The sequence below is a fragment of the Beta vulgaris genome, chromosome 5, assembly GCF_026745355.1.
Source record: "Beta vulgaris subsp. vulgaris cultivar EL10 chromosome 5, EL10.2, whole genome shotgun sequence".
In the NCBI taxonomy this organism is placed as follows: Eukaryota; Viridiplantae; Streptophyta; class Magnoliopsida; order Caryophyllales; family Amaranthaceae; genus Beta; species Beta vulgaris.
Window position 1 is genome coordinate 46,408,565 of NC_079206.1, and position 22,039 is coordinate 46,430,603.

The 22,039-nt window shown below is 33.7% G+C and overlaps 2 protein-coding genes across 3 annotated transcripts; both read right to left on the reverse strand.

The window, feature by feature from the left end:
• Window positions 1-600: 600 nt before the first annotated feature.
• LOC125494063 (uncharacterized) lies at window positions 601-4,436 on the reverse strand. Of its 2 annotated transcripts, none has more exons than XR_008969271.1 (3): window positions 3,610-4,436; window positions 1,524-1,682; window positions 601-1,419 (listed from the first exon to the last, which is right to left on the reverse strand). XR_008969271.1 is itself a non-coding variant. In XM_048637571.2 (3 exons), the coding sequence occupies exons 1-3, from the start codon at window positions 3,742-3,744 to the stop codon at window positions 1,335-1,337; spliced, it is 384 nt and encodes a 127-aa protein (XP_048493528.1). In that variant the 5' UTR covers window positions 3,745-4,436; the 3' UTR covers window positions 601-1,334. The 2 variants fall into 2 exon arrangements, 1 of the variants encoding a protein (XP_048493528.1); XM_048637571.2 differs by having other exon boundaries at window positions 601-1,424.
• Window positions 4,437-20,505: 16,069 nt separating this feature from the next.
• Window positions 20,506-21,048, reverse strand: LOC104884895 (uncharacterized). Its single transcript, XM_010669598.1, has one exon. It carries the CDS (start codon window positions 21,046-21,048, stop codon window positions 20,506-20,508), a length of 543 nt encoding a protein of 180 aa, XP_010667900.1.
• Between the last annotated feature and the right edge of the window lie 991 nt (window positions 21,049-22,039).

Sequence of the window (22,039 nt, forward strand, 5' to 3'; positions counted from 1 at the left end):
GGGTGGAAGAGGAAGGGATAGAAATCAGGTTTGGCCTTAGTTTTTTTACTAGTATTTCCTCAAATTGTGTGCATGGTCTTGCTCACATAATAACTTTTGTTATTTTTTTCCCTTCTTTTAGGTGCCAATCGGGGTAGGGAATTAGATTCCATGTGATGGACTCCTGCCAAACAATCAAGCCAATCTGATGCTTAGTGGATGCTTAATAGATCTTCAAATTAGCTTACTTTATGTCTTAGTTAAATGCTAGATCTTAGAAAGAACTTCTATGAGTTGTAATGTACTTTGCTGCTAGTTTTTTTTTTATTGTTTAGTACTACACAGTACACAATAAATCATATCAATTGTAATGTACTTTGCTTTCATGCTAATTTAAGGTTTCATATTCATATCTATTGTAATTCCATTATCATTATTCCAATTACATAATCAGACCATAATTCAAGCAAGCTAACTTTCTTCATTGCTTTCATAATCAAGCCATATATAGTACATTGCTTATAGAGCTGGCAAAATATTACCCAATCCGCCAACCCGACCCGAACCTAACCCATTAATAATGGGTTGAGTCAAAATTTTGAACCCATTTAATTAAATGGGTCGACCTGACCCAACCCGTTTAATTAAATGGGTTGGGTCAGGTTGAGAATTCCAACCTGATTTTGACCCACCTAACCCATTTATGAAAAACAAGCTAAAAAAGCCCCTAAAAATATTTACAGTACTCTACTGCTCTTGCTTATTATGACTTAGTCATTACACTTAAGGTTGAACAATTGCTTACGAAGTTGTAATGATGTTAATTTTGAACATTTGTGTTGATTTTGAACAATATTATCATATGGTTATGTAATGACTTAATTTTAATTTGTTGCCTACTGTTATTTGCAAATAAATTATGTTGTTTTTATTTTTTTTCTAGAAAAAACACGAGAAAAAAATTAAACGGGTCGACCTGAAGGTTGACCCGTTTATCATAAGGTTGGGTTGGGTTGTAAATTTCAACCCGTTTAAGTTAGCAGGTCAGGTTGGGTCAAGGAATTCTCAACCCGCCAACCCACCAACCCAACCTGATCTTGACCCACCCGACCCATTGCCAGCCCTAATTGCTTACATGCTAATTTAAAGATCTTTCATTGTCTACTTATTATATACTACTCCTACAATGATTGTAAATACAAGCCAAGATAAAACCAACATAAATATCAGATTTTCTCCTTCCTTGAACTCTTCATCAACTCCACGCATTTCATAAAGATCACTTTTCATCTTTCTTTGCAACTCCAGTTTCTTGATTTTCTGTTCCAACAACTTCCTCTCATGCTTTAGTTCACTTATGGTGTTCTCCTTCTGCAGTAATTGATAACGCAATCATCATCTTCATTGTTGTCAATTATCCACTTCATAAAATCACACTTACTGTCCTACAGCACAATCACAATAATATATAGTAAAATTTAGGAGAAAATTTGAAATTGGGGGGGGGGGGGGTTTGAAATTTCAGGGAAGGAAAATTAACTTACATGCCATAAAGGGCAACCATATAACTTCATTCCGATGTGAGTTCCATTCTTCATAGTACGTATTACAACATCTCTTCCACATCTACGCTTCACTCTTGGCCCCCCTTGAATGTGAGGAACACCCAGAACCAGATGTTGGCCTTCACATATTTGACCTTCCTTCGATTTCGCAGAATGGTGGGGAAGATGGAGAAAAAAAAAGGAAATTCAAAACAAAAGATATTGCAATGAAGGAAAAATGGAGAAATTGGAGGAAAGAAGATTCGGGAGAGAGAGAGTGTGTTAAATAAGGTTAGAACCAAAAAGCAATGGTAATATGCCACGTAGGATAGTTTACCTGCTTCTCTAGGTAAATTACATGTTAGGTGCACTAAAAATTAAAAAAGGTCAAAGGTTAGATTATTAAAAATTAATTCAAAGGTTGGATTATTTTGAGCGAATGCTAATCAATTTTTCCAACTTATTATAGTGTTTTAGAAAGTGGGCTTTTGCAAAACTATTCATAAAAAGGTTTCGAAGCTGGGCTTAAAAAATAGGTTAACATATTTTATTTTGACTAGTTATCTATTGTTTCCTCGATCTGGACCAATTAAAGCAGGGTATTAGTCATCATTGGGTACTACATGGGGAGACACGATTTTGTTACTACACTATGATAAAATTATAGCCAGCCACCGGGTAGGCTTGTGATGAGACCTACTCGTTTATCGGTGTTTTATACTACGGCGTGAAAAGACATCATGTAAGTTTTTTGAACCATTTATTGTTAATATTAGATTTTCATTATACATTAAGTTAACATTATAATTAAAATTTATACATCAATAAATTTGTGTATTAAAATTTTTATATATTAATTGACTTTATATTCTATAAAAATCTTCGCTAATGGTGATAACTAAATATCTAAACAAAGAAATGAACAATAAAATGACTAAATACATATGTTCAACGACAACTTGTTTTCATTTTTAATTTTTTGAAACTAGGGTTTTCTCTAATTTTTCTATGTTTATGAGGTTCAATCAAATCAATTGGCAAGATTAATCAACAGAAATAAAGGATTAAGATTCCAGTAATTATAATGGCTACAATTCTATTGTAGCCATTCAATAATTATCCCTTAAACTGTCGTTATAACTTTTTCATCTTGTTGTTCTATTTTTTTTTGTTTACTCAATTGGTTTTCTTTCTCGGGATACATAATAACATAACTACCGCTAATTTAATGAAAAGTTAACGGCATGTTAAAATACTAATGATAATTAAGGTTGGTCAAGTTAGCTGCAAGCCCTCCTTCCACCCCTATAATAGGGATTCGATTCTTACCTCCTTAAAAATTAGGATTCCCAAAAGCATGCAAACATATATCAGAAATTTATACAAACTAATTACTATAACTTGATACTTTTATATTCCAATTTACTTGCAACTTGTGAAATTTTACGCCTCCTGATACACAATTTTGACCTATAATATATTCAATTATCAATATGTAACATTGTCTTTTTCGTGACTCATATGGATAAAAAAAATCGATATGTAACATTTTAAAAAAAATTGATATTTTAATTGTATACATTGAAATTCAAAATGGATTTACAAATCTCACATTTTGTGAGAAACTATCAAGTAAACAAATTTAAGAGACAAAAATCCACCATAATTTTTTTTTTACCAATCACTGGTTTCTGACGGGTTTACTTTACATTTTGATATGACTCACACGTATTTTGCACGTGCTAATTACCTATAAAGAGAAACTTGAGTTCTTACAAGAGGGAAGATAAGCAGTGGACAAAGAAAAGGAACAAGGGAGATAAAGAAATAGGGCAAAATAAAAGTCACATGTAAGGCACATGTGTGTATCAACGTTCGCAAAATATAGACAAACCAACATAACTCATCTACTAGTACTTTTTTCGCAAAACAAAAGTTAAAAGATATTTTTTCCATGATTCTTTTAGTTAGTTTTTTTTTTTGACAGGAAGAAAATTATCATTTATTGAAAAGTCATCCGGTATCTACTATCTACATTGATTGATAAATGAGATACAAGAGTACATATGAAAACAACAAGTAATACCTCATCCAAATAAGATAACTGAAAATCTATTCGAGCCCATTTGAATTGATGTCTACGCATCTTTAATTGAATCTCCACTGGACGTGTTGTAACTTTTTGAATATCAATACCCTTGTTGTAGATCAAATCTTTCATCTTTCAAATCACAACAAACTTCTACTAGATGAGAAGACAAAACCTTTATTGAAAAGGAAGATCACCGCCTCAGGGCCACCACAATCAAACACTTTGTCTCACCTTCTCTAATCAGAATAGATGGGAGGGAAAAAACCACAACCCATAATCTAACCAGAGTAAAACGATGAGGGCAAAGAAACTTTGGGGATGAGGAAATAGATCGGATGTAAACACAAAGAAACAAACAAAAGAAAAACACATGGAGGGAGGGGAGACACACCTTACACAGTTACACCAGCCGTGAGGCTAGGCGGTGGCCTCCCAAAGGGGTTTTTGAGATAGGGTTTGGGGATTTTTTCTTTAAAGGGGAGAGAGGTTTTTTTTTTTTTAGTTAGTTAATTTCTCACATAATTAATTATGTTTTAGTAGATAGTTTCTGGGAAAAAAAATTACTCTGTAATAGTAAAATTGTAGAATAAAATATACTCAGGAGTCAAGAAGATCTCTTTGTGAAATGTAAAATTGTTCTAGTCCTTCTTTTCTTTTAGCTTAATTTTTTTTTCTTTCTTAAATCGTACTGAGTGTACAAGATTTTTTTTCAAATCATATGTAAAACAGTAGAAAAGTCGAGCTCTAAGTATAGAGTCATGTTACCTTGGAAAAATCGAGAAATCTTAAAATACGATGTCCAACAAATTATAAATGTTGGGCAATTATTTATTAGGTAAAAAAAGTAGTAAAAAGACTTATATGAATTCAGGTGCACCCATTATAGTTATGTAGGTTGTAATGATTACATCTTTTACTATTTTTTCTTTTTCTCTTCTCAAATTTCCTTATCTTTTCAATTTTTCTCTAACTGCTTCATTTTCTCTCTTTTCAAGTTCTTACTTTGTTTTTCAGTTTCTGTGATATAGTTTATTATCAATTGAATTTATTATAGAAGATTAGAATTATATGGTCAGTTTCGATATAGTGTGTTTGTGTGTGTTATAGTGTCTTTCTCTGTGTTATAGTATGTTGTGATAGTATTTCTTTGTGCTATATTGTGTTTGTTTGCGATATAGTGTATTTATTTCTGATATAGTGTATTTGTTCGTGATATAATGTTGTTTCTATGTATTATAGTTGATTGCACAATTGAACTTGTTATATAAGATTATATTGTCAGTTTCGATATAGTATTTTTGTATGTTGTATAATGTGTTTTTTAGTGATATAATTTTTTTGCAAGAAATATAGTGTATATTTGTGGTAGTGTTTCTTTGTGTTATAGTGTATTTGTTTGTGATGTAGTTTATTTCTCTCTTATATAGTGTATTTGTGTGATATAGTGGGTTTATGTGTACTATATTAGTGCGTGTCTCGATTCACGTGCGTGAGTATGGTGGACACTAATTTTACAGTGAACCAGATTCACGGAAGAGAAAGTAGTATTAATAAAAACCTCCCTTTCATACTTCTTCCGTTTCATACTACTCGCTACACTTCTCAATTCACGGACTCTTAGACAATTTTTGGAGAAGAAAGAGGTAAAGAGTAAAAAGAAAAGAGACTCATGTGACTGGAAAGATATAGAGAGAGTTTATTACTAAAAAAGAAATTGTAATAAATAATGTGAAACTTCCCGCAATGAAAAATGTAATAAGTATTAAGAAACGGAAGAAGTATTTTCACCGTTGCCTTTAAAAATATAAAGAAATGAAGGTAAAAAAAAGAAAGAAAAAGAAAAGAGAACAGATGTTAAAAGAGTATACGAATACGTTGGATCTAAAAATGCAAGAATAACGTGGAAACTGTTATTTTCAGATTTTCTGTCGGTAGTCGAGCAATGATCAAAGTGTGGGGATTGTGAAGGCAGCTGGCGTATTTTTGTGTTTTCTTATGCTTAAAAAGGCTCGTGATTAAATTTGTCCTTTATCTAGATATCTAGCACGTTAAATTATTTAGCCATAATCGGGAGGCCCACTCAATCGAGAGCAATCTTGCATCTTGGAGTCTTGACTATCTAAAATGAAATAAAAGGTGCCAAATATAACCACCCAATCGTGTGTGGCTCTACTCATTGACGGAATATTAGGATGGGTGGAAGCCCATCACCTAGAGATATCAATTCACAATTTGATCGGTGAAACCAATCACAATGACTTGAGTTCAACCTAATTATAATTAACTTTTTTTGCATGCTATGTGTGCGTGCTATCTTAACGTTTTTTTTTCTTAATTAGTTATCTATTAAAATTACTCGAACAGACATCTATAATTTTTTTAGTCCTCTCAAATTATTATTTTTTAAATATGTTTTTCTTAAATCATTCGAACATACATCTATAATTTTTTATAATTTTTTTAGTCCTCTCAAATTATTATTTTTTATTATGTATTTCATAAATCAATGTTTCTTTGATTTTTTTAGTTGTTTGTTCATCATTATTCAAATATAGTATCGAGAGAGAGTGTGATGGATAGCCTAATGGTTAGAGCTTCCCTTCTGGTTCTAGGAGGTTTTGGAACTGATTCTCTCCCTTTCCAAGTCGGGATCCCATTTAATCCCCCGACCCAACTTGTCAAGTTTCTCCTTGCCTCATTAAATATATATATTGAAAGAGATTCCTCACACCAAGTGAAAGATCACCTTTAAGGATAGTTGAAGAAAGTGGTAGTGAATATATACACAGATTATTACATGCTCATCTCAATCTATGTAAAGAGCAATGAAGATTAGATAGAAACATATTTTTACAACTAGTTACTTGTTTGTCGGAGAAATAATTATTATAAAGTGGTAGATTCATTGAAGTGGCGGAGCAAATAGGAATTTTTCTATATATTATAGCTAAAGGAGGTTCTTATCATGGTGATGCCGCTGATCGATTTCAACATTCAATTGCAACGATTAGCTTCTATTTCAAACAAGTATTGAAGGCAATTGTTCATCTATCTACTGAGATCATAATACCATATCAAGATTTGAATGAAGTACCTGCACAAATAGCGCAAAATCAACTATAATGGTCATTCTTTAAGGTAACACTGTACACCACCTTATAACTTTACATTGCATTACTTGGCATATTATATCTTCTATCTACAATGTCAATAACACATTATTTGTTGTGATGCTCTAAGGATTGTGTTGGAGCTCCAGATGGGACTCATATAAATGCACTTGTAAGCGACAATGATGATATATCATTTCGAGGACGCAAAGGAAACAAAATGTGGAATGTTTTGGATGCATGTTCGTTTGATAGTTTATTCACATTCGTTAATGTTTGAATTGAACGGAGTGCTCATGATATCACAGTTTGGAGTAATTGCTTAACGGAACCAGAATTTCAATTTCCACATCACCCTGCAGGTATAAATTAGTAAAAAGTTTGGATTACTACAACTATAATACAAGAAAAAATATGTACATTCTCATTTTTTTTTAACAAAAAAATACTATTTGGTAGTTGCTGGACATCAAAATACTATTGGATACTTGAGTCCATTTAAATACAAAAACATAAGATATCACATTCCCGGATTTCAAAATCCCCCCCCCCCGCCCTCTACAAGGCATGTTAGAAAACTTTAATTATCGTCACTCATCTCTACATATTACAATTGAAAGATGTTTTAGGACCCTTATAAAGAGATGGAAAATATTGTCAAACATGCCGAACATGGATGTCCCGTATCAATTGGCTATTGTGGTTTATGCATTCACACTCCAAAATTTCATCCGATTGTATGAGTTGGATATACCAATTTCAAGGACCGTAAATATTACACCAAGTAGCGCATAACTGATTGTCATATGTTCAATGACTTGCACAAGAAAGAAATGGATATGGTGCAACTTCAAATAGCTAAAGAAATTTTGAATTCAGTAGGAAGAGGTATAGCAGAGGTAAATTTATAATTTGTATCCCGCACTTAGCTTATTTTGAATTATAATGAACTTAGTAGTTTCGTTGTCATGACTATGAGCTATCATATTTTATATATTTCTTATTTTTGCGCCAATCTTATGTTCTTAGCACGTGGTTTTTAATGTTCTATTATTTAATAACAACAAATTAACTTAAATAATGATAACAATGACATTTATAATGATACCAACGAGATTAATAATAATTACCAATATTAATAATTAATAAGTACATTACAAAAATCAAACCATTTTCTCAGCAACAATAATAATCCTTTTGAATAGATGTACTATTAAATAATAGTATAAATAGTAATAATAAGTTTGTAAATATAAGCATGATTTGATCTGAACTTATATGATCTGACATGAACTTATTTTTTTTAATCTGATCTGATCTGAACCTATTTTTTCTGATCTGATCTTAAATAAGTAAAAATAAGGTGAACTGAACATAGCCTAAATCGAGAGTAATGTTGCATCTTGGAGTCTTGGATATCTAAAATGAAATGAAAGGTGCCAATTATAACCACCCAATCGTGAGTGGCTCTACTCATTGGCGGAATATTAGGGTGGGTGGAAGCCCAACACCTAGAGCTATAAATTTACAATTGATAGTTTGTCGTACACATGTCAAAAATAATTCCTGCAAAACCTTCTAACAATGTAGTAGGGTAATTAGGGCCGAATCTAGAGAGATGGTCGTCTTAATTTAGTTTTAAAGGTAGATAAACTAAACAAGATCGGGATTATGAATATTAAAGTTCTAAACTAATTAAACTACGAAAATGAAGCTAGAAAGGATCTAGGGCAATGGCTCACCATGTTCATATATATAATATATCAAAATATCATCAATAGTTCAACTAATCAGATATCTAGAGCACATGTTAATCCTACGGTAGGGTCTTAACACTCTCAAATAAACATATGCAGTATTGTCGCCAACATAATCAAATTTGCTAATTGTAGGAAAGCCTCTAAGATCTTGGTCAATACAAACAATTATTAGCAATATTTATTCAGATAATTGATCAGATCGCAAGATTAACAATAAAAACACTAATCAATTAGAGATATCAATAACTAATCAAACCATTAATAAATATCAATCAAATCATAGCATATAAACATGGATTTCCAAACCCTAGAAATAAAAACTACTCAATCATGAAATAGATAACAAAATATAAATCTACAAAGAAAAACATAATCAAAGAAATCAATGAAAGAAAAGAGATGAAAATAATAAACTCATGAATTAATGATGAAGAATAATAACTAGGGTCTACTAAAAAAAACTAGAGAGGAAAAGGAGGAGAAAACTAAACTAAAACCTAGAAATATAAAAATAACATGTTAGGGAGGAGGAGAGGAAAGAGTAAAAACCTAATATAATTAACTAGTTTTAGGACCTGTGCATAATAAACGGGTGTATTTATTACTTTATAACATAATTAAATTAAGTCGATCACATAATAACAATGAAACAAATTACACAAATTCATATAATCTAAATGTAAGAGTAGTAGAGAGCACAAAGTACAAGTAAAAGCTTATAAATCAATCTATATGTTTGGGAACACTTCCTTGTTATTTGTAAACTACATTTGTTGTACTTGTACGCACACCGTGTTCTTTATCAAACGGAAGGATCTTGAGACCTTTTTTGCTCGTGACTCTGGAAGCAGCAACTTAAAATTGACCATGGCTGAAAACAGGTCTTGGGAGATACAGGCCTACATGAGACATAGATTGTCCTTGACTTTTATTTAAAATTATAGCAAAACAAACCATTAAAGAAAATTGGCGTCTCTGAAATCTGATAGGAAATTTAGTCGAGTCAGACGGAGTGAGTGTCATTCTTGGGATAAATACTTTTTCTCCGGCATTGCTTTCAGAAATAACAGTAGTTTCAATAACATGATTGCCTAAATGTTTACCGACTAATCTCGTGCCATTACATAATCCCAAAGTTTAATCAATATTCCTTAGAAGCATAATTGCGCACCAACCTTTAATGATTGTATTGAGGAATTCAGTGGAGTATATTTCATGTACTCCAAATTTACCCTCTTCGCTGCTTACAACATCCAAACTTAAATACACTTTCTCTTCTCCATGAATGGTAGATAGAACATGATCATTGACTATCTCCCCTACCTCATTTGTTGGCGCCAAAATAGCTCTTTCCTGAAAGTATTTAGCTTCCCAAATATGGTCATGTAGGTTTGGATAAGTTCTATCAACAATTGCTAAAATTGGATCGACCCTTGGATCTATAAGGATATATTTTGCAACCTCAATTACTGCTTTACCATCATTAGGACCTCCAGCCTTTCCATCTTTACGCTTAATATCCACTCTGAGAATTCTCGCAGTTCATCAACAAAAGATTTTGAGGAACCTAATTGTAGTCTCATATTGCTAGTAAGTCTTAGGACGTTATAGGGATCCCACAAATAAGATCAATTAATGGTACCGAACATGATATCTTGTCTCGTTCCTTATGGTACTATTAATATCCACCTGAGCTCACCATCATATACCATAACTTTGCCTCCAAAAGGTCGATGCAAGTTATCCCTATCAACATACCTCATTATGTCCCTCAAACTTTTATCAAGTGCTTCAAAATAATACTTATGCATCATGGTCGCTTCATTCCATATAATAAGTTTTGTCTTGATAAGAAGATCAGCCTAATCCGACCCTGGGCGAATGTCGGCACATGTAGAATTCTTATTTACATTCAAAGGGATACCGAATCTCGAATGCGCCGTTCTTCCTCGTGGAAGGAGAGGAGAAGCAATTCCACTCGAAGCTACAAGCAATACAAGTCAACCTATCTTCCTTATTGCAGCACATAATGTCTTCCAGACATATGTTTTTCCGGTCTCTCCGTAGCCAGAAACGAAAAAGACACCTCCTTCTTGACTCGACACAACATCCATTACTTCCCGATAGATCATGGACTGCTCATCAATTAGACCTTTATACAATTTATCGTGTTCCAAGGTCATTTCTTGTATGTTGTAAGAAAGCTCATCTACTATGAGCTTGTTATGTCCTTCAAACATGATTAGTTCATCTAGAAAAGGCATCTCACTAAATCTACGCAAGCTGCTACCATTAGTTTGGAGCGTGGTTTCAATCTCAGCCAACGCAAAGCTTTGATTTGATCGTTAGTTAACTATAGATCCGTGAAAACATATATTCAAATAAAACAATAGTAACTTACATTAAGTACACACATTGGTTTAGAATATCATAGTAACTATTAAATAATGTGTTCATAGTTGTGTACCTTTATTTTTCTGAATACCACACTGCTTGTACATAATGTCGTCAGATAGTACCCTCCAAGTCTTATGCCAAATGTCCTTCGGCTTCGACATACTCCCGGATAATAGTAACATGGAGAACAAATGTCTTAGGTAGTGCCTTGATTCTCTAAAACTTGCTTCTGTTATTACGTCAACATACTCCTTATCATCATCAAGTAATCCCCTTTCATAGAAAGCTTTCTTGAATGTAGGATACACTGCGCCTGCTTCCAAAAAAATCTTGTAGGAAACTCTACATTACTAAGCGCTCTGACTTCTTCATATTTTTCATTAGATTTCATCCAAGACATACAGGAATTTCGTATTATCGATATGAGGCTTGTCTAGTATAGATTCTACATCAGCATGGTCATTAAACAAAACAGTTTGCTCTCCTGGTACATGGAAACTTAGCCTCTCAACAGCAGGAGTCCGATAATAGATGATGAATCCAAAAACCCTCCAAATTGCTTTGCATGTTGAAATGTATCAGCAATCGTGGTACATCTTTATCTCATCGATTTTTTCCCTTCACCTTCTTTCTGTTTATGTTGATAAGTCGTAACCCTATCGTACCCCTTGTTTATATATTTGAACAGGTATTTAATTGATCTTGACTGGTTACACCATTCAACATTTATATGTGCTTGATATTTACGTAGCAATTCAGCATTATATGGAACAACATACCTATTGTCAAGAGGAACTCCACTCTTCTCAACTATAGATCCATTATCTCTTCCCCTGTAAACTGGATATTCTTCATCATCCACTTTAGTCCAATCAATAAATCTCTTTGGAAAAAGCTTACTGCATTGTTTGTCAATCATACAAGGTGCATTCGTGTTTGGTGCACCACATGACCGTGCATCATGAACTCACTAACGGCTTGATATTGTAACACCCCCAAGTTTCTCGCATTTAAATAAAAAATTTAGTAAATAATATTTGAGTAATTTAGGAGTATTATCGCCACGTGACTAACGCTTTCGGTACTAACTAACAAAATAACTTACAGTGGAAGACTTTAACCAAAAAAAATAATGATAATACTTCTTTATTAATAAAAGTAAATATTGTCTCAAAACTCAATATAATAAAATGCCCTAATCTAGGTGAAGATCCCCTTCCTAGTATGCTCCCATGCACATCCAAAATTCACCTGCAAAACTGCTTACCAAAAAGGTAAACAGGGAAAAGCGAAATAGGAAAAAGCAAATACGGGTCAGTATAAAACTAAGTACCAAATGTACTAGATAAGTAACACATTTGTTAGTTCGCAACATTCTTTTTTTCATTTCGAAAACTCCATCACTAATAATTCAAGAATAACTCTTTAAGAATAAATTACCTTCAAACACTTTAATAATAATTCAAGAATAACCTTTTCAGAACAAAATCTTTCCAAATACTTGAATAATAATTCAAGAATAACCTTTTAAGAACAAACTCTTTCCAAACACTTGAATAATAATTCAAGAATAACCTTTTAAGAACAAACTCTTTCCAAACACTGGAATAATAATTCAAGAATAACCTTCTAAGAACAAACTCTTTCCAAACAACTTGGATAAAAAAAATCTTGAAAAAATTCCTCTTATTATCTCCCCTTTGATTTTGCTAAGTGTGCACACCCCCCAAGCTAGTCATCCCATCACGGAGCTATACCAAGGGGTAACTATAATTGCCAACAAGTGGACTTTGAATCTCTTGATGTTTATCAAGTGGAAATAATAATAATATGACTTGTAAGTCATAAATAAACATCCTTTCCTTATAAACAACTTTTTTTTTTAACATTCAAAGTTCATAAAAATCAATCATCATTTCCTTGTAAAAAATAATTTAATTTTCCAGAAAGGATAACAAAACTTCCATATAAAAATGATTGATAAAATCATTCCGTCTTTTCACTTCAAAGAATGAATAATAAAATATTATAACCATTTAAAACTAAATTTCTAAACCAATCTAACCATTAAATTAATAAACAACTTTATCAAATAAAATCACATTTCAAATGATCTAGCTACATAACGTACCTTGATCTTGCGCAAAGAGTATACTAGTATCTCCACTTAGTCTTAATCTTAAACGATCTCCTAACAAACAAACAATGGAAATGTACTTATAAGAATAAACTGATTGGTAAAACATGAAATCTCATCCATTTATCCATAACATATAGCTAATTAATTTTGTTGATTACCTATACATTGTGTTTTGATGCATACCATCATTATTATGTGGTATTGACTTTAATAAGATGTATTTTTCCCAATAGGACCTAGAATTTTTGTGGAATTTTTTCATTTTTACTACTTTATAATAAACGATAATAATGCATGAAAATTTTGATCAACGAACATTTTTTTATATATATATAGTTTCTTATTAACTATAAAATTAACAAGATTAGATGATTAAAACAAAAGAAAGAAAAATTAAAGATTAACTTTTCTTGTAAATCCAATAAAACTTTGGCAGACTTGTTCTGTTAGACCAATTTTCTTACTTCTCAGTCAAGAATCAGAAAACATGCATCCACGATCTTATTAGAAACAATTGCTGAGGCCTAAGTTTAGTCTTTGATATGGTGTTTGGGAAGAATATGGGAATAGGAAGCCCCACATTGGAATAGTATGAGGAATAGACATACTTTATATTAAAAGAGCACACATGTATTGTATGAGTATTTGGAGGGGAACCAAAGTCTGCTATGTGCTATGATTGTATACTAAATATAATTGAGTGATTAATTAACTTAATCACATATTATTATTTTTTAATTAATCGCACCTTTTCGATAACCATCACGTCCCTTAGTGATAGATGACAATAAATGCCGCCATTTTGGATATATATATCTATACACTTATGGTGCTCTTGTACTAGTTACTCTTCATCTTTTATTTTTATCACATAAATCTGTTCATAGGGAAAACTGATGGAAATTGCTACCATTTGATTTCACCGTTAGGGAAATCACAGGGGTTTATTAGCCATTAACTCTTAGCATTCTTGATAGTGGGGGCTAATAATACGAAAAGGACAGTGAATTTATCATGTCCCTAACATCCCCAACCATTATATGTGACAATCTATTGTTATTATTATTTCTGCAGTATGAATACTGCAATGGAGAACGCTTTGAAAATAATTGGTGATGCCGGAAAATTGGATCGCTTTGATGGAACAAACTTCACTCGTGGGAAGGAAAAGATGACGTTTTTACTGATTGCATTGAACATCTTCTATATTATGGATAATGATTTGAAGCCACTGCCAGAAGCAAGCGATAAGGATACTGAACATATCGTTGCTGATTGTAAGAAGAGAAAAGATGATGAACTTTTGTGTCCTGGCTACATTCTCAACAATTTGTCAGATCATTTGTATGATTTATATACTCCAGTTCAATCTGCAAAGGAAATATGGAAGGTACTCGAGGTAAAATATGCAACAGAAAAAAAGGGGAAGATAAGTTTTTAACCATGCAATTCTTTGAATTCACTATGCTTGATAATGTGTTTGTTCTTAATCAAGTTCATGAATTTCTAACTTTGACCTCTAAATTTGAAGATCTTGTTATAAACATTCATAAAAATTACTTTTGGGGTTATTATTGCTAAATTACCTTCGAACTGCAATGATTATAGGAAGACATTGTTACATACATCTGAGAATTTTAATTTTGAACATATACATAAGCATTTACGGATTGAAGAGGAAGCTCATATTCGTGATAAGAGATATAATGAGGCATCTAGTACCACAATAAATCATGTTTCTGATTCTCAAATGGGAAAGAGAGGCCAAAAGAGATAGGGTAATTATAACCATAATAATCTCAACAATAACAAGAAGGATAAGAAGAATTGGTCTGATGTTGTTTTTTATAATTGTGGTTATAAAGGACATATAAAACAATTATGTAAACAACCCAAGAAAAAAGAAAACAATAATCATATTAAGAAGGAGAATGATGACCAGAAAGAAAGTGAAAACATGATAGAAAAGGTGGAGAATAATGAAATTATTGCCATGCTTATGGAGCTTCAAATTGGTATAATCCAAGGTATGCATATGGCAGCAACAACCACAATAGATGATTGGTAGTATGATTCTGGTGCAACAATTCATGTTTGCAACAACCGAGCACTTTTTAAGACATACACCAAATTTGCTCTGGATCATGAAGTTTTGCTCGGTGATCATCACTCTTCCAAGGTCCAAGGCATTGGAATAGTGGAACTTCAATTTACTAGTGGACAGAAAGTGACATTATCTAATGTTCTACATGTATCAAGGATGAGAAAGAACCTTGTATCTGGTTTTGTGTTATGTAAAAGGGGATTAAAGGTCGTGATAGAATCTGACAAAGTGATTCTATCCAAGATCGGGGAATTTGTTGGGAAGGGTTATGTTTGTGATGGTATGTTAAAAATATCTATTGATAAACTTGAATGTTCTAATTACTTTGTGAATAATGTAGAATTTTCTAATTTTGATTTATGGCACAACCGACTAGCACATATTAATTATAGAACTATGAAATATATGTCTAAAAATGATATGATTTTTTATGGAAATGCACATAAAAATAAATGTGAAATATGTGTTCAAGCAAAAATGAAAGAAAATCATTTCAAAAGGTAGAATGAGATTATGAAATTCTAGAACTAGTTCATTCGGATATTTGTGAGTTGAATGGAAAATTAACTAGAGCTGGAAATAGGTATTTCATAACTTTCATAGATGATAGTTCCCATAATAACTTATATTTATTTAATGAGAACTAAAGATCAGGCCTTTGATATGTTCAAATGTTACAAAGCAGAAGTTGAATTACAAAAGGATAAGAAAATTAAAATTTTAAGAAGTGATAGAGGTGAAAAATATTTTTCCATTGATTTTACTTCGTTTTGTGAAAATCATGAAACTATACATCAAGTAAGTGCTCCATATAGACCACAACAAAATGATGTGGCAGAGAAAGAATGGTGCTCTAATTGATTTGTTAAATGTCTTGCTTGTTAATGCTAATTTACCATTGAATTTATGGGGTGAAACTTTATTAACAGCATGCATGTCATGTACATAATAGTGTCCCTTCTATGAGAAAGAATGTTTCTCCATATGAGAAATGGAAAAACAGGAAACTTAATGTTAGTTATTTCAAGGTATGGGGTTGTCTTGCATATTATAAGGTCCCAGAACCCAAGAAACCTAAGTCAGGACCAAGAGCTTTGAAAAGTGTATTTGTAGGATATGCTGACAATCCCAAAAGCGTATAGACTTTTGGATTTAGAGTCTAATGTTATTATGGAATCTAGAGATGTAGATTTTTTCGAAAATAATTTCGAGGTGATTCTACAAATAATGACAGCTCAACACTAGTACCACAAAATGTTAATGTTCCAATTCCTAGTTCAAGTGAAAAAATAATTGTACCTAAATCTTCTAATGAACCTAAAAGAAGTCAAAGGGTTAGGAAAGAGAAAATTTTGGGTCCAGACTTTATCAATTCACAAGTTTTTTCCTTTCTTGTTGAGGGAAATAGGAATGAAGTTACAAATCAAATGCCTATTTTACTTAATGTAAAAGAAGATGAAAGACTTTCAAAGATGCAATGGCTTCAAGAAATTCGGCCTTTTTGAAAAAGGCAATAAATAATGAGATGGAATCCTTGATGTATAACAACACTTGGTATCTCTCGGATTTGCCTCAAGGTTCCAAAGCTATTGGTTGCAAGTGGGTGTTTAACATTAAGTATAATAGTGATGGATCCATTTTATGTTTCAAGGTTAGACTAGTGGCATAGGGTTTCACCCAAAGAGAAGGGATTGATTTTTTTGACACTTACGCACCAGTCGCAATAACATCCATCAGAGTGTTGTTGGCTCTAGCATCTATATATGGTTTGCTTATGCACCAAATGGATGTAAAAATAGCCTTCTCGAATGGTGAGTAACAGGAAGAAGTGTACATGAAACAACCTGAAGGTTTTGTATTACCTGGAAACAAGAACAAAGTTTGCAAAGTGGTTAGATCCTTGTATGGATTGAAAAAAGCACCTTAACAGTGGCATGAGAAATTTGATTCTGTAGTATTATCACATGGTTTTATTCATGATTCAGCAGATAGGTGCATTTACTCTAAGTTTACAAAGGATTATGGTGTTATTATATGCTTATATGTGGATGACATGTTAATTTTTGGCACCAATGTTACAGGGATAGAAGATACAAAGAAGTATATAACTTCATGTTTTAAAATGAAAGATTTTTGAATGAAGTTGATACTATCTTAGGTATCAAAGTTAAAGACATAGTGAGGGTTTTGCTTTGAGTCATTATTCTCACTATATAAATAAGATGCTCATAAAGTTTAAGCATTTAAATTTCAAAGAGGCTAACTTCCCATATGATTCATCCTGTAAACTGAAGAAGAAAAATGGTAGAGCTGTTGCTCAACTTGAGTATGCAAGTGTAATAGGTAGTCTAATGTATGCCTCGCATAGTACAATACCAGATATTGTATTTGCAATTTGTAAACTTTGAGGATTCACTAGTAATCCTAATTTCCAGCTATTGTAGAGGGTTATTCGGATGCTAGTTGGATTACTAGCACTGGTGATAACAAATCCACATCTGGTTGGATTTTTATGCTTTTGCTGGAGGTGTTCACTAGTGGAAAAAGTTGATTTACGTCGGACCCGGGACCCCTATTTGCGTCGGACTTGGGTCCGACGGCACAGGTCTCGACGGAGATGACCTATCAATGATCTGCGTCGAACGCAGAAATGACACAGATCTTCATCTATTTGCGTCGCACCTTGTATACGATGCGACGCAGATGGCTCTCCTAACCCAACACAGAGCTTCAGAGGGCAATGTGCGTCGCACATTGCCTAGGGTGCGACGCGGATGAGTGATTTGCATCGCACCATGGACTACGTACGACGCAAATTGCTATTTTTAATAAAAATTAATTAATTTTATGAACTAGGCTATACTGCATTAGAGGAAAAACATAAACGCCCTCAAACAAAAATACGATTCTCGAATCAGTAGAAGAAGCGAACAAAAAAGAATAAACCAACAAAATTCCATAATTTCATAATTTACAACTCGAACACAAAACAATAAACCACCAAAATTCCATAATTCCATAATTTACAACTCGAACACAAAACAATACACCAGCAAAATTCCTAAAATTGAAAAGAACAATGAAAATGATTATGGAAGAAGCGAAACCAGGAAGATCTAGAGGAAAGAGACAAGTGAGAAGTCGAAACAAAAAGCACGGAACTTCAATTTCCTTCAAATTTCCACGAAGAAAACTTCCTGAAAAACCAAAAACAGATCTGCAAATGAAAATAAGAAAAAAAAAGTCAATAAAAAATCAGATATAAAAAGTAAAAAAAAACAGAAGGACATAATTTTCAGATGCATAAAACTCGAAGACAGAAAATTAAAACGCCAAAATTAAATAGTAAATTAGATCTAAACAATGAAAAAACGAAAAAAAATGAAATTGTTGATCTGAAAACAGAAAATTGTAGACTACGAAATTATAAAATCAGATTGAAAAAATGAAAAAAGGACCTGTCAAAGTGAGAGAGAAAGAGTGTTCGTTCATATCAAACTCGAAGAATTTGGATTTGCTAGTTTTCGAGGAGAGAGAAAGAGTTTCATCCATGGCGGTAGAATATACGAGACGAAGTCGCCGGAGAGAGAGTATTTGTCCATATCAGTTCGCGATTGTACACCGGAGACGAAGTCGCCGATAAAATCAGTTCGCGATTGTTGTTTGTTCGTTGTTCGCCGGAGAGAGAGAAAGAGAGAGAGTTTGAGGGGGAGAGAGAGAGAGAAAGAGAGGGTTTGAGCAAATGAAAGGGTTTGAGGCGCGAGTTTTTTAGGGTTTGAGGGTGAGAGTGACCCTCATAAGAGAGAGGAGAGTAATTTAAGAGGCGTTATGGTAAAAAAAATGGGTTGTGCTTTTGGGCTGATCTGCGTTGGATGAGCCAAGGGGTCCGACGCAGCTTAGCCTTTTGCAACGCACTTTAGTAAAGTGCGACGCAGATAGGGCTTCAAATTTTGTCACCTAGATGAAACGATGTGCGCCGGATGGGCTTCAGTGTCCGACGCACATGAGCTATATGCGCCGCACATTGATAGGGTACGACGCATATAGCTCGTATCTGGTGCTTATGCAAGGATATTTTGCATCGCATTCTTAATAGCATGCGACGCAAATTATGTTTTTGCGTCGTTTTGCCTTTCATGCGACGCAAATTGGGCGAGGCAAATCGTCCTTTTTCTACTAGTGGTTGTTTCTTGGGCTTCAAAGAAACAGACTTGTATTACGCACTCCACTATGGACGCTAAATTTTTAGCCTTAACCGGAGTTGGCATAGAAACATGTTATTAGATATCAAGTTGTGGCCACAAACTATGTCATTCGTTTCTTTGGATTATGAGAATGAGGCTACATTGTCTAGAGCTTATAATAAGATTTATAATGGGAAATCTAGACACATAAGTATTAGGCATGCGTATGTACGACAGTTGATATCTGACGGAATCATAACTGTTGTATATGTTCGATATTGTAATAATTTGGTAGATCCTTTCACAAAAGGACTTCCACGGGATATAGTTTATCTAATGTCCAAGGAGATCGGACTTAGACCACTATGTTAGAGCCAGCAATAATGAAAACCCAACCTTTTATGGCACTACCACTATATAAAGGTTCAATAAGGTAAGAACAAGTTGTTGGTAACTAGCTAGAATACTAGCTTTATCGCTTCAGTTAGTATATAATTTTAAGGGTGAGTATTACACTCTTAATGGAGTTACTACTAATGTAGTTGAACTTCACCTATATGGACATTTGAGGTGGTGCCGCTTCAAACAAAGTTTGTGGTCAACATTTGTAGATGTCCATGAAAACTAGGATGAGCATATGGCCATAATAGTGCTATCGTTTTATGAACAGTATCGATCAGAGTTGTGTGTGTATTTCATCCGGTATATGCATATGAATTTATGGCTTAAATGTTGCAAGCCGCCACTATTTTCATTTATACTTTGGTGAGTTACACTATGTACGAATTCAAATGGAAAGATACCTTTATTTATACATAATTCTGTTGAGCTTTCAAACACCTATATGTAAAGCCTAGTGGGGATTGTTGTTGTTAGTCTTTAATATGGTGTTTGGGAAGAGTATGGGAAATAGGAAGTCCCACATTGGAATAGTATGAGGAATAAACATACTTTATATTTTTTTTGGCAATTCAAAGTTATTATTAATAACCAAAAAAAAGGTACAACCTAGGTAGCAACAAGCCAACAGCAAACTACACTCCCCCACCTTCTAGGAAGGGTTTGGAGGTACCAAGCATAAGAGGCCTTTGCACCAATACAAATAAGCTACATCAAACTATAAGGAGTTGCCTAAGATCTTCAGTACATCTACAAGCAACTCTAAATATAATTTGCTTACAACTTTGCATAGGATCTAACCTAATCCCTCCAAAAAAACTAGATTTCTTTGCTGCCAAATATGGTAGACAACTTCAGCAAAAAACATCAAAAGCAGCCTATTCTGGGGTCTTTTGCTATGACCTTTAGCTGCAACAACTTTAACTTCCTCAGCTAAACCTCTGTGATGATTAGTGATTCCTATCTGTTGAAGACATAATGTGCAGATTTGCTTAGAAGTTGGACATTCAAAAAATAGGTGTGAGACAGTTTCACTAGCATCTGAGCACATAACACAGGTGGTGTCAGTGAGAATTCTCCACTCATACAGCCTGCTCTTTGTAGCTAACCTGTTATGCAACATTAACCAAGTAATAAAAAGAGCTTTAGGGCTAGCTCTATTATTACAAATAATCCTTCTCCACTGCATAGTAGGTTGATCACCTTTGAGAGCTCTACAAAGCTTCTTTATAGAGAAGCAATCTGCATCATAGACATGTTGTGAGTGAGCCTCTTGTATTGTTTCTCTGCTGGCTAGAATCTTCTTCAAAGCCCAAGAAAGTCTAGCTGGTATGGCCATAGTGAGAGGGTTATTTCATTTGATGTAGTATGCATGAATCCACTTAATCCAGAGTCTATCCTGCTTCTTAGAGATAGCCCACATATGCTTAGCCACAGCTGCCTTGTTCCAGACAGTCAAGTCTTTTAAATTTAACCCTCCACAAGCTTTCCTCATACATAATGTCTCCCAAGCAATATGAGCCTTCTTCGCTTCACTTTGCCCACTCCACAGGTAGTTCCTACAAATACTTTGAATTTCCTTCATCACTTTTTTAGGAAGAACAAAGATCTGGCACCAGTATAACTGGAAGCTTTATATGTAGAATTGAAGCAACTAGTTGCAGCCTAGCTGCATATGAGAGATTTTTAACTGACTAGGCTCTGACCCTAGTAACAGTTTTCTCAATGAGAGGCTTGCACTCTTGATAAAACAGATTCCTAGTTGTGAGAGGCACACCTAGGTATTTAAATGGGAAGGTGCCCAGTGGTACCTGCACTATGTGCTGAAGACCAAGCTTTTCGTCATCAGTTACCCCAGCCAAAATAAAGTTACTCTTCTCCAAGTTTGCCACAAGGCCAGAGGCACGAGAGAACTTATTAAAGGCATCAAAAAGTAATTGAAGTGAACTCTGATCAGCTCGAGCAAACATGAGGAGATCATTAGCAAACATCAAATGTGTAATGTGTAATCTTTCACACCTAGGGTGAAAATTGAAATTAGGAACCTGCCTTAGACTTCCAAGACACCTTGATAAATACTCCATCCCAATAGCAAATAGAAAGGGAGACATACGGTCCCCTTGTCTCAAGCCCTTCTTAGCTTGAAAGGGCTTACTAGGCATGCCATTAATCAAAATAGAGAATGAAACTGAGGACACACAAGCCATCACCCACCCAATGAATTTGGTGGGAAACCCCAGCTCACTCAGCATCATATTTAAGAATGGCCACTCAATAGAGTCATAGGCTTTCTTAAGATCCACCTTCATCATGCATCTTGGAGATATATG